This window comes from Egretta garzetta, unplaced genomic scaffold (assembly GCF_000687185.1).
Source record: "Egretta garzetta isolate BGI_Z169 unplaced genomic scaffold, ASM68718v1 scaffold368, whole genome shotgun sequence".
NCBI classification, from domain to species: Eukaryota; Metazoa; Chordata; class Aves; order Pelecaniformes; family Ardeidae; genus Egretta; species Egretta garzetta.
Window position 1 is genome coordinate 2937923 of NW_009260684.1, and position 15305 is coordinate 2953227.

At 46.9% G+C, this 15305-nt stretch overlaps 1 protein-coding gene across 11 annotated transcripts in view; it reads left to right on the top strand.

Annotated features, from left to right (window-relative positions):
- Window positions 1–15305, top strand: part of SCMH1 (Scm polycomb group protein homolog 1) — a 58512-nt gene that overhangs the window by 231 nt on the left and 42976 nt on the right. For 7 of the 11 annotated variants that reach the window (XM_035901215.1, XM_035901216.1, XM_035901214.1 and 4 more), the window contains exons 2-5: window positions 3155–3239; window positions 5930–5998; window positions 11940–12010; window positions 12788–13022. In XM_035901215.1, the coding sequence (XP_035757108.1) occupies window positions 3215–3239; window positions 5930–5998; window positions 11940–12010; window positions 12788–13022 (400 nt within the window). In that variant the 5' untranslated portion in view covers window positions 3155–3214. The other 4 variants (XM_035901208.1, XM_035901209.1, XM_035901211.1 and 1 more) reach the window with 4 other exon arrangements.

Consider the following 15305-nt stretch of genomic DNA (forward strand, 5'->3'; position numbering starts at 1 on the left):
AATTCTGGAAACCAACACCATATAAAACTGTGGTTGGTGCTTGCAAGATTAGCTGGATATCCACGAGCATGAGAAATACAGCTTTTGGAAAAGAGGAGGGTTTTAACTCTGGTATGCAGCTTTGTACAGGTGTCAGGTTCTGGAGATGGAGTATTGCAGCATGTGCTGGGCTATGTAAATCTCAGATGCTTTATTTGATGTAAAAGTAAGATTGTCTCCTTTGTGTCATTGACCCAGCCAATGCGTCAAGGGGGGCATGTTTGTGTCTAACTAAGGTCATTCAGGAAGATTTATCCGTGAGGATAGCCCATTTTTCCCCCCTTGGACACCAAACTGTAGCTTCTGCTATTTATTACTTGAAGATTTTTTTTTCAGTCTTCAGTCCCTGAACAGTGTAAAGACCACATACATCCATACTGCCTTTCTCTCTGTCCTGCGGTGCCTGCTAGCTTGCCTGTTCTGCCATTCACTTTCTTCTCCTGAGACTGAAGTCTGTCTTCTTCACTGGGGTGTTTCAGGCTTGCTAAAGCCTACAGGGTGATTCCACTTACCTTCCAATCAGTTGACAGTGAAATAAAATCATAGGGTATTTCACGTTGGAAGGAACTTTTGGAGGTTGTCTGGTTTAGCCCCACATGCAGAGCTGGGCTGGCGTTGAAGTCAGACTCAACTTCAAGGTTAGATCAGGCTGCTCAGGGTGGTAGCTGGTGACGCTTGGAGTGTACCCAAGGAGAGAGATTTTACAGCTTCTCTGGGCAACTATAGAATGAAATTACAGCCAGTGGGAATTCCCAATTCCCAAGCCCTGTGTTAGTAAAGCCCACCTTATGCTAGTTTCAGGAGGGCTGGGGTACACAGGATATGTCTCCGTGGCTAAAGAAGAGCTGGTCCCTGTACCTGGGATGTAGTGAGGCTGGGGGCTTGCATCTGCGCTGTGCAGGGCTAGCTGCCACTGGGGCAGGCAGGCTGAAGCCGCGCATCATGGAGCTTGGTTCTGGCTCTTCTCTGGGTGTAATGTGGCCCAGAAGCACACTAATTATTTTGCTTTTTTTTTTTTTTCCCGAGTTTGCAGGACGTAACCACATGTTGCTGTCCTGTGGTGTGAGAATGTACAGGGGAGCTGGATGGTGAAAGCCATGGTGGAGGACCACAAAGGGTGGCAGGAGTCAGGCTGGGGCCATCCCATTTGGTCAGTTTCTCGGAAGCATGTTTTGGAGTGCACTGACACCCACGTGGCTCTCATCAGAGTGGGAGTCCCCATGCAACCTAAGTCTTCTCCTTTGGGGAAGAGTCATCTTTTTTTTTTTTAATAGGAGCAGTATTTACAGTGTCTAATTCTCTTCCACGACATGAGATCTTGCTGAGAGCCCACTACAGTGTTGGCTGAGGGATACCAGCAGTCATCTGCGTGCTTTACAAGTACTTAGTACACATCGCTGTCTGTGCAAGGACGGAGGGTGTGGTAGTTTCACCTCTCTTCCCAAGCCACAGCAAATCGTATCTGAGCATCTCATACATGGTCAGAAATTTTTCTTCCAAATACTTCATCAGGGAAGGGTTACACATCCCTGCTGGGTATGGCTCTGAAGTGCTCAGACTGAAGTAGCTTTTCAAAAGCCATCTGAGTGGCACAGGAGCACCCAACCCCTGCCAAACATGTGAGATTTATGATTAGCGTTTAGGTACTTCAGAAAGTCCCCGCGTCCAGGGGAGCCGAGCAGACAGCAGAGGTGCAGAGCCAGAGATGGTGAATGCTTGTCTGGTGCCTTTATATAACACCTTTCACCCTGGATTTTATGGCTGGGGGACTTTTCCTACCATGACTGCTAGCTTTTAGTAAAAATGACTGAAAATTATGAAAAGAAGCACTAAAAGTTGTAAATAAGCTTTCACATGTAAATTACCTTCCAGTATTGAAAGGAAAAGAAACTTTACTCCTTTCAGAAGTATGCACAAACACACATGCTATTTATGACAGAGGCAATAAGAGACCACTGCGTACCTTTTGATTTGGATTAAAAAACAACTAGGGGGTTTTTTTCCTTTAGTATTCAATATTCCTTTAGTATTTTCCTTCTTGGAGTATTGCTCAATGTTGCAAGTACTGCACGTAAAGGCTGTCGTTTGCAGCGCTTTTATAGAAAATTAAACTCTTTATGTCTCCTAGGTTTGGAAAAAGCCTGGTTTTCAAAATCAAAACTTCTCGCCAAGTTGGATCTGTAAATAACCCTTTAAGCAGAAACTCAGCATTGCGTCCTGGGACGGCTTCCTCTTACGTCCTCCAGCCTGACTGCCCCACTGTGAACAAAATGGAGTTATATTGACACAATTAATCTTTCATTAGTTAGTGTAGTGTCAAAACATGCTTTTACTAGCTTTCCTAAGGGCTTGTTTGCAAGCTCAGCCATTCATTTAGATATTTTCTGTCAGGGCTTGGCAAGGCTCGGTGCATACAGGAGGCACTGCCCTGAAAGACCAGCTGTGCAGGAGCGCTGGTCTCCATATACGTGTCCAGCACTCATCTCCCAAAAGGTCTGACTTCAAGTAATGTTTGCTTGTAACAACAATGCAAATGCTTTTTGGTTTTGGGGACAGTCCAGCCGGTTTTTCTCCAATCAGGAAAAAAAAATTGCAGCGCAACTTGGACATTCATTGCAGTACTAATAGCAAAAATATTACCTGGGTCATTGTCCAATTTCTCATCCTTATTACCCAGAACTGCTGCGAGCAATTTGAATTGCAAGTGGTGAGCTGGGGATTGCGGTGCTGCTTTGCCAGAGTTAATGTTATGTTTCCATGTGTTTTCTTTCATAAATTTCAGCTCTGCCTCCCTTTGTTAGTGGGCAAGAGCAGCCCCCCCTTCCACGCACACGCTTGGGACCCACTGTAGAGTTAGCACAGAGACTGGCATATGCTCCTCTTGCTTATTTATACCGCTCCCACTGCCATAAATTTGACGTTGTCCACATAGTGGAGAAAGACTTGTAGTTTCAGGGGGGCTGAAATGAATTGTCTGTGTTCAGTAGGAGATGTTCTGTGCAACCCAGGGTGAAAGAGCATCTATTTTCTCCCTGCTGTGTGATTAGTTAATGTTGCAGATGACTGTGTGCTCCAGAATGGGGGAATTTTCTCATGTTTATTTCTTTTGTCCTAGGCATCTTCAGTTATCTAAAAGCAAGCCAGTCCCAGGATAAGGACAGCAGCAGGTGATATAATGCGGAAACCAGGCCCTCAAAAAGGTGAGCAGTGATTCTTGGCACAGTCAAAGGCCTGCTAGCGAGCTGGTGCGGTCCGAAGGACAGAGCACAGTGCATCAGGAGGCTGTCAATGGGGCGGGAGTGTGGGGGACACGCTGGGTGCAACAGAGTCGTTCGTTTCTCTAGCAGTGTGCAGAGAGGGCTTCATCAATCCACCCTCAAGATAGGCAGAGGAAGAGTCCCTCACGGGGTGTACCCCTGCAGCTTGTGGGGCAGTGTCAGGTGGCAAGGGTGCTCTGTGGAGCCCGCGGCATACACCATCTGCTAGTGCTCCCAGCATGAGGCGAACTGGCACAAGCCTCCCCCTTCTAATGAGGCGTGAAACCAAAGACCTTGTGAAGATGAAATCTGTTATGGACGCTTATGTCTTGCCACCTGAGTCTCTTGTCCCACTACACTCAGTGGCAACCACAGTGCTCAGGGCAGCCGCACGCACACTACCCATGTCCTGCTTGCCCCAACAAAAAGGGTGAAGTCAAGCAGGCTGCCTGCGGCTGAGCTGCTTGGACTTCTTGTGCTTAGCAAAAATATTGATTTCCTTTAGTGTTGTGCCATGCATGTGCGTTCAACTGGAGTGATCTCATCACATGTGCTTTGGAGGATGGGGGAAGGGAGAAGCATAGAGGATGGAGCATCCTCCGCAGTTCTTTGTTCACATCTGCTACATGCTCACAAGGTTTATTGCAGGAGATTTCTATGCTTGATTTCTCTCCCCGCTTTATTTTTTTTAAACGTCTCCTTTGCTTCTCTGGTGGTTCATCTTACAGAAGCATTATCCTCTTCCTAACACTGCTTGTCCTTTAATGAAGTGAAAATAAATGAAGGAAAGCAGGGAATGGGGAGAGCCTGCTGCGAGGCAGCTGGAGGGCTTGGTAATAAAAGAGACAGGTTGATTAGTCAGCAGTGTGGCTGCAGACCGGGCTGGCTGAATTTAGCATCGCACACAGCTTGTCTCTCTGCCTCGTGGAGCAGGGCACCTCAAGCCAGCGTGGCTGTGACCTGTGCTGTGAATGCCATGCCATAGGTTGCAGAAGTAATACCTGCATTGTGCACACATGGGTTTCTGTCCTACTTACCTGCTTCTTTAATAATGCATTGAACTTTTCCTTTTTCTTTATTCGCCTGCAGAAATTCTTGTGTTTCTTTCCCTCTCTGCTGCTTTTGCAGCCTGCTTAATGAGGATTTTTGCATGTTAAAGGTTAAGAATAAAATTTAACTTCACCTGCAGAGAATGGTAAGAGGCTATTTTGAGTGCATGGATGCTATTAGAGAGCTATCCTGCAACACTGAGAGGATCATTGCCCATCCTGAGGGGCTTTTTTGCTTCTGACTTAAATACTTTGTGTCCTTTGTTCTTGCTTTCTTAAGGAGATGGCAGAATACTGTCCTTCCTGGGAGCATATTTATAGGAAGGGTGCCTTTCCGGCTTTTTCATTCGTGTCTCTCCAAGGAGGCTCTTTCTCTGGTCCATGCCTAGTGATGATGTGGCTACACTGCATATGTCCCTTATGGTCATTTAAGGGATAAAACCTACATGCAGTCCTCCTGTCCATTGTGTTGAAAAGAACATGTCAGGAAGAGAAGATTTCAAAAATAATGGTCCAAAAGCAATTCCAGACATCTCATGACCCACCGGGCCACTCTAGCAGCAGCTCATGGCCTGCCCCTTTCAGCTCCGTGTCAGGAGATTTCCTGTTTTCTTTTTTGTTCCTTTCACAAGGAACTGCTTTTTGCAGGGTTAACGTATGTTTCTTAGAGCAATACCAAATTGTTGTTTATAATGGCCCTAAAAATGCCTTGTAAAATAAATGGGCTGCACTGCAGCAGCACTGCCAGGGCGCATCAGGCAGGCAGCAGCGGGTGGAGGAGCTCGCTCAGGGTGGGCTCTGCAGTGGCACGCTGGTCTGTCATCCCTCTATTGGGCTGGAAGCTGCTAGGGGCAGGGATGGGCATCCCCTGCTTCTTGCTCTATCACCTTCCAGAACTGTCTTGGGAACTTTATTTTTTTTGCAACTCTGTTTTGCAAAGCTGTTGAGAGCAAAGACAACTCAGATAGGATGTTCTTCCGAGCTGGTGCTACTTTGCTGTGCTCTCCTACACGCTGCGCAGGGCACATGGTGGTAACCCAGTGTTCTGTGTGGAAAGAGCAGTTGTGCAGGCTTTGGGAGAAGTCCTCTCCCCATCACCAGAGAGGGTCGAGGCTGTTTGTGTTAGTAAGGCTGGCTGCAAGAACCTGGAGCTGATAAACGAGGAGTGATTCAGGCTCCGCTTCTCAGCATACAAGATCCACGTGAGCTGTTTTTAGCGGCTTTCACATTTGTTCCTCTCAAGCCTTGCCACCTCTTCACATAATTAAAATGATGAAGCTTTAGCAGTTTGCTGCTTTTTATGTTGTTGCTTGCCATTGTGGGAGAACACTGGTTGGTGAGGACTAGGCAGAGACTAGGATGCAAATGCAGGTACCTTGTGTCAGGTCTTCTCTTGAGCTGTGTGGAGGGAAAGGAGCACACCCCATAGGTTTAGACAAGTCATCCATGTTACCTGGGGTCATGACAGGGAGGTCACTCCTCTCCTCTGAGGTGCCTGTAAAGCAGGTGACATTAGCAGATCATGCTGAAGAGTGCATTAGCTGGCTTCCTTCACTGACATAAATGCTTTACTTCTTGTCTCAGCCATAGACTGGAAAGATGGTAAAAAGCACAAGTACAGCCGCCCGTCAGAGTCTCCCTCCCAATACCAAGGTAAGAGAGCTCCTTTCTTCCATTTGCTTGTTTTTTTTCCTCCTAAAAGCTTTTTGAGCTGCTTGGACATGGGAAACTGCAGTATGCCCAATTAGTTTACAGATAAAAAGTACTTTTGGACAGTGCTTGTGTGTTTAATCCTGACCACAGTCAAAAATGGCAGGGTAGACACCAGGGAAGGCACACAGCTGAGCCAGCTTGTTTTTAAATCAGGCAGGGTCAAGCAGATCTGTTTCTTGCTGCCCGGCTGTGAGTGCCAAGGGGTGACTCTCTACACATTTTCACATGCATCCTGGGCACAAGGATCCTCTTACTCCTCCACGAGCTCCTCTTCCACATTCACAGCAGCAGTAGCCCAGTCCTTGTTGCTGTAGGAGAGACATGGTGTGACTTGCACTACTCCTTCCCCAGTGGCAGGAATTAGGCCCTTGCCCCAGCTCAGGCGATGCCAGCTGGCTCAAGCTGGCGGTAGCAGCACAGGAGTTGGTCCCTTTTGGAGATGAGGTGTCCTGAGGTGTCCCCAGGCAGGGCAGCCTGGGGCCCTGTGCACAGCACCTGCAGGTTGAGTTCATAAAACTGGCAGCTCCTGCTATCTCTCAGGGGTGATAGGCAGGCGAATTCCAACTTTAGGAAGTTTATGTAAGGCTTGTATAATTTCCTAAAAGATTTCAGGCCCTTATTTTACTTACAGAGTATAACAATGTCCTTATGTCCTTATATTCCCCATGTCCCTATATTTAAGGTGATGTCCATAGCTCCCACCAAGTACAGAGTGACAAGAAACTAAACAATTGCCGGAGTTAAGCCATTTCTAACAGGAAATGTGTGTTTGGCTTCGTGAAAGGCTCACCTGTGTTTCTTAGAGGCCCTGGCAGAGCCAAATTGGCTGCTGTGCTTTAGGGGCCTGGTTATTCTGGGCCATGAGGTGAGACTCAGGGTGGTGCTTCTTGGGCATGTTGGACTGTGGGCCACCATCAGCTCTCACCGTTCTCTCTTGGGGGATCTCATCTGTCCTTGTCTACCCTTATACTGAAGTACTGTGGATCACAGTTTGGGAAGGACCTTCTCCAAGGAGAGGAAGTTTATTAGCACCTCTGATAAAGTCCTGGGTCCTCTGTCACCCCGTGCTGAGCTCCATGTGACATTGTGGGGCACTGTCACAGCTCACATGGCCTGTGTATAGCTTGCCTTTGGGGTGTTGGGGGCTCCATTGCAGTTTCCCCTCTGCTGCACATGCTGCACCATTTGCAGATGTCAGAGGACTGGCTGTTGTTCAGTGGCAACACCGACCTGGAATGAAGCTTTCTGTGAAATTCAGAGGTGTGCTTTCCCATCGGTACTCATGATAACCCAGCACACCAACCTCTGCACCTCACTGCATCCCAGGGCTTTCTGGCCTAGGGAGGAAACACTGCAGATATGCTGATGTGCACGTCTGCTTGGCAAGTGCATGGTGTAGCAGCGGGGATCAGGGATTGCCTCCCTGCAAGAAACTCTGAGCAGCTCATCACTGCCCAAAGCTCGGGTGTGAAATTGCAGCAGCTTTCTGGCATCAAGCACCCCATAGTCCAGGCTGAAAGAATTTCTGCTTAAAGCTAGTACTGAACGGGGACACCTCTGAGAAGCAGCAAAGCAGACAGCACCGTGGTGTTTGAAACCTATTAGTTTTGGCTTGCACATTCTCATGTTTCCTCTGAGCAAGACAGTGAGTAAGTGGGATCATGTTATCGGTTGTAGCTGTTACCAATGGAGAATGTGCAGCCAGACTGATGGCTGAAAAAGCCTGGAAACTATAATGGGTAGGATGTGCAGGGGCTCTGCTGTCACGGTGGGAGAGCTGACCCTTTGGGAGGCTGTGCCCAGACATTGGGGAAGGTCACCGTCGCCTTTGGATCTGCGAGCAGAGACGATACTCTGCTGATTTTCATACCGAGTTGGCTCAAACTGTGCTGCTTTCATGTGCTGCCTTGATGCTCGTTAGCAGACACACATATGGGCTGCAGACTTTAATGGGATGCCTTGATCTGAGTAGGGCACGTTCTCCTTCACAGATGTGACCTGAAACGCACATGTATTGTTTCAGTTGGATTGATGACCCCTCGGGAGCTGAAATGCTAATGGAGCCCAAACCAGACTTCAGTTAAAGATATAAACAGAAACTTTGTCTTAATTTAAATTCTGGGCAAAAGATCAACATTAAATGCAACATGATGAGAATCCAAACACAAGGGTGCAGAGTTGCATTGTTCACAACTACTGTAGTTTGACCCCTTGGGTGTGTGGAGTGTTTTGTTTGTAGTAAATATTTTTGAGGTTAAGACATCAGAGCCCAAATCTGACACTCTGCCTGCAAGTAACACCTCCCTTTGGCACAAGCGCACAGTAAGGAGCTTTCCAAAGGCAAGCAAAAGTGACAAGACAGTCGCCCTTAGTAGGCATTTTCACAGCCAAGTCATATAGGTTTACAATCCTTGGCTTTTGTTTAGCTCACAGATGTAATTACAAAAATGTGGTGTTTCTCATTAAGTGTCCCTCTCTTGTTTCTTCCTGTAAAGATCTGATGTATGTTATATGGAGGAACACAGTCTGTTTCAACAATCATCTTCCCAGTCTGTGGGATTATGGCGTGTTCTGCAGGGGAGCGGCGGGGATGAAAGAGAAGGCAGAAACCAAGCAAAACAGAGGGTGATTTTAGGGCTGGTGGGACATTTTGCATATTGTACTGGAAGCTAGGGGCAGCAGCAGAGCAAGCGTTCCCCTTTGCTTTTCGGGGTGAAAGAGGATTTCAGTCCCTACAGTCAGCTGTGTCCTTGGACACTCCGGCTCCATCACCAGTAAAAGGGACACTTTAGGACTGGCTGAAGTGCTGGTTTTTCATGAAACAAAGTGATTCACTGGGAATTGGAGAAAAGCCACCAGGTTTTTTTGACCAGCACTCAGAAAACGTTCTCCAGTGTTACCTGCCCAGGCCAGATAAGAAACAAGCATCTTGCGGACTAAACCATCCTGTTCCTCTAGAGTAAGGCATTCTATTCATTATTATGAATAAAAATATTGAGAGAATTTAAAATACAAGATAGCTGGTCTCTGCTAATGAGAAAGCCAAGCAAGATATTATCAGTGTTTCCCTCTGGCCTTGTAACCTCTGTACGCAGCAAGCCTGTAAAATGGCATCAGCCGGCAGCTTTGGCATCCGGGCTGACAGTGTGCCTGGCGTGGAGGCTCCAGAGCAGATCTCTTTGGAGCTGGGCGTTGGAAGTGAGTGGGGATCAATATGGTGGGCAGGATTTGGGTACGGTCCAGAGGAGCTAAGGTTGAGAGGGCCGAGTGTGATGTATCCATCTTCAACCACATGCGCTCTTTCTCATGTACAGATTTTGAGGCTTGTTCTTGGCTCCCCTATTAAAAAAGCCTTAAGTGCATCCTGCTTTTTTCTGTCTTATTGGCAGCTCTCCTTTTGTTGTAAAAAACCCTTAACTTTTGTGTTAATGCCATTTTCTTCTGATTCTTCCTGCAGTTTTTAGGTTGAAGCTGATCGTATTTGGTTGTTTAGGTGTACTTTGAAATTCCTGCTTGAAAATCATTGTATCGTGATACTGAATACTACTCCCGAGTGCATTTAAAACCATCCCATACATTCTGTGCAGGGCTTCCTCTCACACGGGCAATGGTGGCAGCCTCCAATTTCAGTATGCAATTTCTGTCCTGGTTTGAGAGTAATCCTGAAGAAGAGGCGCAGTCCTGAATTGTGCTTGTCATGCCATCTTTATGTAAAGAAATGGCTAGTAATGAACAGAGAAGGAAGGAAGGCTTAACTCTGCTGTATCAGCTCTGTCTTTATTCTTAGAGAAGTCTTTCTGCTGCTCCTGCTTTTCTTTGCAAAATAAGTCACCAGACCCATGTGTCATAAGTAGCTGCGTGTTGTGTGTAGTATTTCTTGCTAGTATTGCTTGCTAGTATTGTGTGTGTGTCTTCATACGGTGACTGGGTCCCAACAGGCTCTAGAATTAATCTCAAATAAGTTCCATGTCCATATACTATTTTTAGAGGCATACAGCTGTCTCAGAAATTTACTGCTCTGCTGGGATTGTGCAGCGTCGATTTTGACTGCGGCGTGTGCTGCAGCGAGCAGAAAAGCCCCGCTTGGTTTGGAGTGAGTGAAAAGTGGAAGGATTAAAACCATGACTGGTTTTAATAGCAAGGGATTGAAACCAGCTGAGGGGAGGGTAGGTTTCTTTTTTAAAATAAAATTGTCAACCACAGCTGATCCCTTTCAAGATGCTTGCTCAGGCCCTCGGGCTGAGGCTTGCGCTCCTCGCCCAGGTGCTGTCACCACGGGCATCCTCTGTGCTCCATAGACAGGGGCTCTGAAGGGCCACCCCAGTCTGAGATGAGCCCAGATCAGCAATCAGAGTTAAGGGGGAGGGATGCAGTGAGGCATTTCCAGGCCTGGGTTTGCTTTGGCTGGGTATTTATTGCACATTATTCACACAAAGAGTTTCATTGACATAACTGAGTGAAAATCGTATCTTCAGTTAAAGCAAAAGAATTTTATTTATTTTTATGAGAGCATCATTTCAGTGAATCACTGAATTTCTTCATTCACCTTGGTGTGAGACCGTTGGCTGAAAAGAAAATAGGTGCCAATGGGTGGAAACAGGCGCTCTGAGGAGTGGAGAGGTGCTGTCAGAGTCTGTAAACAGAAACATATTTAGCCAGTGTGGCAGCAAAACTGTATTTTTTTTGTTCATTTCCACTGTATTTAACAGTATGCTAGTCATCTGCATGGATGTGGCAAGCAAGCAGCATTTCTTTTATTTATTTGAAGCTAGTGAATTATCTAGCCTTTAAGGCTTCTCTGTGCACATGAGGCAGAACTAAAGTAATGTGTGCTGACCTTAATGCCTGAATTTTTAGGTGTGGCGTGCACTGCAGTAGCTAAAATGGCTCTTAATGTAGCTTTTGTTTTGGAAATAGACTGATTAAAAACTTGACATGAATAGGGGAAGGGTAGCTGACTCTTTAATTGTGCTGCCACCAATGCTCTTGAAATGACTTGAAAACAGCAGTCTCCCGGGAGCCATTCGGATGAATACAAGCTAATGTCATACTGGAAGGATCCTTTCCCAGCTGCTCAGTTTAAATGGCAGAAGTCATGATTTGCTCGGATCACGAGAGCTTTTAATTCGTCATTTAATAACAGGTTTCCCTGGATGGCATATTGCTTTTACGCTTCCTGCTGCACATGGGAAAGGTGCAGGCAAGGATAAAACGCGCTTCCCCCAGCGGCAGCGTTCAGTGGAAGGGGTGTTGGTGTTGGACGTGAGCCACTCTGTTCAGTAAATCCCCGTTTGGAGGATCCCTGCTTCCATCCTGTCCAATCTATGGACTCCGTGTCCGCTTCAGGAAAGTAATTGCTGACCTGGCCTCTAATTACTGGGGACAGGCTGATACCTTCTGTGAGCCGCTGGCTTGCAGGGCAGGCTGTGTGCATGCTGGACCGGGGGAACCGTAAAGTCAGCACAGTGCAGTTTGCTGTCGATTTGGGCTGCTTTTAGCCCACAGTGACTGTTCTTAATCCCTGGACTGAGCAACATGTTTAATGAACTATTTTTAAGGGGCAGTTGTCTGGAAGACTCCATGGATTCTCATCTGTGCTGAGTGTTTTATATTAAGTTGTAGGCTGTTATCCTCACTTTTTGCACACCCTCGTCGGCAGTGCAGAGGCAGTAAGATGCTGTAGGCAGCACCATGCTTTGTTCTGCCTGTCAGCTGCAGTTGTAAATCTGTGGTCACAAACATCAGAGGATCTTGATGAAAAGAAGTTGCCTGTGAGCACCTCCTCTGTGAGAAGTGGAGAACTGTCGGGGTTAGGAGTCCAGCCATCTCTCTCTGAAATTTTTGCTCATCAGTTCCTATTTGAATTCTTTTCTCTTCTCAGGTCACTTCACCTGGGAAAAATACCTGAAAGAGACATGTGCCATCCCAGCTCCTGCCCATTGCTTCAAGCAGGTAAGAGGGTGAATGAAAACAAGAAAGGCCAAGGGCGATGGTCCATTGGTGACCCAGGAGTTCTGTGCCTGCAATAAGCCCCTTTTTTGGCAGGGAAGATACTCAAGCATATTGGAAACTTGATAGAAATCTAAGTTTGCTGAAGCAAAGATAAAAAAAGATATGTTCAGGCACTTCAAATGTTAGAGTAGTGCAGAAGACTTAACTTCTGAGTGCCTGAGTAGGAACACCAGAATGTTTTTTCTCACTGCTGAGCACAGGGAGAAAATGTTCTGAGTAGGCTGTGATCCAGCTTTTGGTGGATCCTGCGCAGCAAGGAGATTTTCTTCAGAATTCACCAGGTCTTTGTGAACTGAATAGCATGCCCCAGGGCACTGGGTACTTGAGCACAGAGGTGATAGCTTTGAGTACAGGGGATACAGGAGTGAACTGGCATGGCACCCCTGGGTCCGAACAGAGGGGCAGCAGCACAGAGGAGGATCTGGTTGGGTCTTGGGTTGGATGGGTGATTCTCCTGAGAAGAAGGCTAAAGAAGGGTCAGTCTTGTTGTCTAGATGATGCAGTACTGAAAGACGGTGGTCTAGGTGACAGATCTGCCAGGGCTCGCCAAGCTTTCTTTGCAACTCTGTGGTGTCTGCTCCCATGCTGTGGTTGGAGGATGCTATCAGTCTTTGGTAGATTCAGTTTTGATGCTGTTAGGGCTTAAGCTTTATGGCTGAGGTGGTGCATATATAGGAAATCCTGTTTCTAACTGGGTCTCTGTTCTTTTTTTTGCAGTCATACACTCCACCTGCAAATGAATTCAAGATCAGTATGAAACTAGAAGCCCAGGACCCCAGGAACACCACCTCCACTTGCATTGCCACAGTGGTGGGTCTGACAGGCGCACGCCTCCGCCTGCGCCTCGATGGCAGTGATAACAAGAATGACTTCTGGCGGCTGGTGGACTCTGCTGAAATCCAGCCCATAGGAAACTGTGAGAAGAATGGAGGGATGCTGCAGCCTCCACTGGGTGAGCTGAAGTTCAACTGCCCAGCAAGTGCCCACATTATCTGTGGGGAAAACCCTAGCTTTTTTTATATGTCTGTGTTTGGGACAGAGACCCATGGACTGCACCTGCCTACCTCTGTGATGTAGACCAGCCCTGTTAGCTTGGGCTGTTAAACAGATGTATCCCACATCAGGTTTGTATTTCCACATGGACATCGTGGCATGGATAGGGAGATGCTTTAGAGTGTAGATGAAAGAGCTCTTTGCACCTAGGTGAGCTGCTTGCACCCTTTGCAGCTCAACTCAGGATTAGCATGTGCTGACCATGCTCTCATGCCTTCTGAAATTCTGCCTGCATACCTCAACGGAAAAACACATTTTCCATCCATTTGTGTGAAAGAATGCCAGAGCCACTCCGTTTCCCAGAGGACACACAAGCAAACAAGGGGCACCCCAAAGTCCTGGTGACCCAGGAGTGTGGGGGTAGTGTTGAAGGCAGGGCAACTTCCCTGGGTGACTGCCTGTACAAGTATGGAACAAATCCAGGTTCTTCTTTTCTGGGAGACAGCACACAGTCACACAGGCAGTGCTGGCACATAGCTCTAGCAATAGCTTGATCTCTGGCCATTGCCCATCACTTTAGGCTTCTGATCCTGCTTGCAAGCACTGTCATCTCAAAGGTGCGCTTGACATGAAATGGCTGCCATCCATCAGTGCTATGGTCCTCCTTCGAGCTGAGCATGGTACTGGTATCTGGATGAAGGTGCTTTGCTGGGGATCTGTAAATCTTGATGTAGAGAATAATCAGGAGAGCAATTAGAGCTGAGGCATCTGCTGTATCACTGCTAATCCTAACACTGTGATTTCAAAAGCATTTAAGTTTTCATTCGTGCTGTCTAAGTGTATTTGTGCCTGAGTGTCTTTGAGGCAATAGCAGGTTAGCTGGAGACCATCTGATGAGGAAACAGGATGTCTGAAAAGGTTCACAGTGATTTAAGTCCGGTCTCATGTGAAGGGACACTTGCAATATTTCATTTGTTTATTTATTTATTTAATTTTGCTCAGCTGCAGCTCTATAAATAACTTGGGAAGTCAAACACTTCTTCCAGTCTTGTCTTCAGTTAAACACACTTTTTTTTTTTTTTGACACTGGCTAAATTATGAGCTGATTTCCTGGTTCTTTCCTGATTAAGCAGCAAGATTAACCTGCTTTTGCATTCTGCTGCCCATTATTTTTGAAGTGTCTTCATAAATCTCTCTCCCAGTTAGCACATCCCCAAATAATATCAAGCCCATCTGTAGTGACGCAGGGAACCTTCAATAGGATACCTTGAGTTAGGAATATTTTTATTCATGTTTTTTTCCTGGTGCACCATTTGTGAGCTTTGGTGGAAGCACGGTCTAAGTTGCAATGGAATACTTGGGGCTGAACTTCCTGAAGAAGGAAGAAACATCAGCAGGTGCATGTTTTGGCACATCACACCACATGAAGCTGTGTGTATGCAGGTCTAATTATACCCTTTCCCTAACATTAAAGCTGCCATTTTTTATGTTACTTTCATGCATGCTGCTGTCCATTTGCAGAGATCTCTTTAAAACCCTGGTCCCAGGGTGCAGCTCACCGCTCTGGCACAGCCTGCCCAGGAGGCGCAGGTACCCGTCTTCACTGACAGAGATGGGTTCCTCCTGTGCCTTGCCTGGGTTTTGCCAGCAGATGGCAACAAATGTAATCGAGTTGCAGAGCAAAACTCATCTCCGACAGTGCCAGAGGGGAGGTTTTGTAGCCTGGAAGAAGTCAGTGTGCCCAGCTCTGATCTGTATCGCCTGCTTAACCTTGGACCAGGTTCTCTGGCACCCAGCATAAAGATAGGTAACAAAAAGCTTGTTCTGCAGTTGTCCTTTCTGCCTGCAGAGTGCAAGGGCCCAGAAAACACGGCAAGGATTTTCTGTGCTCCTTGTAGCATTTTCTGCTTGTACACATCTGCTGCTGCTCCCCTTCTTTACACAGATAATTGATGTAAAAGGTTGTCTTTGCCTCTCTGGGAGCTTAGCTCTCCCATCTCCTGAGGTTTGTGGCTAGCTTGTTCGGTTCCCAGGCTGCTTTGACAAAGTTGCAGGGCTGGCAGGGTGGCCTGTACTGAGCTGGCTGAGTTCTGGCATCTTGGCCCTGGCAAAACTTTGCCATGTTAATCATCTGTCTAGGTCCAGTCCCAGGGTTACCTTCAAAACACCATAAATACAGAAAGTGCAATGCAGTGTTCAGCTGAGCAGCAGAAATTGCCTGTAGAGGAAGATGTGCATTTAG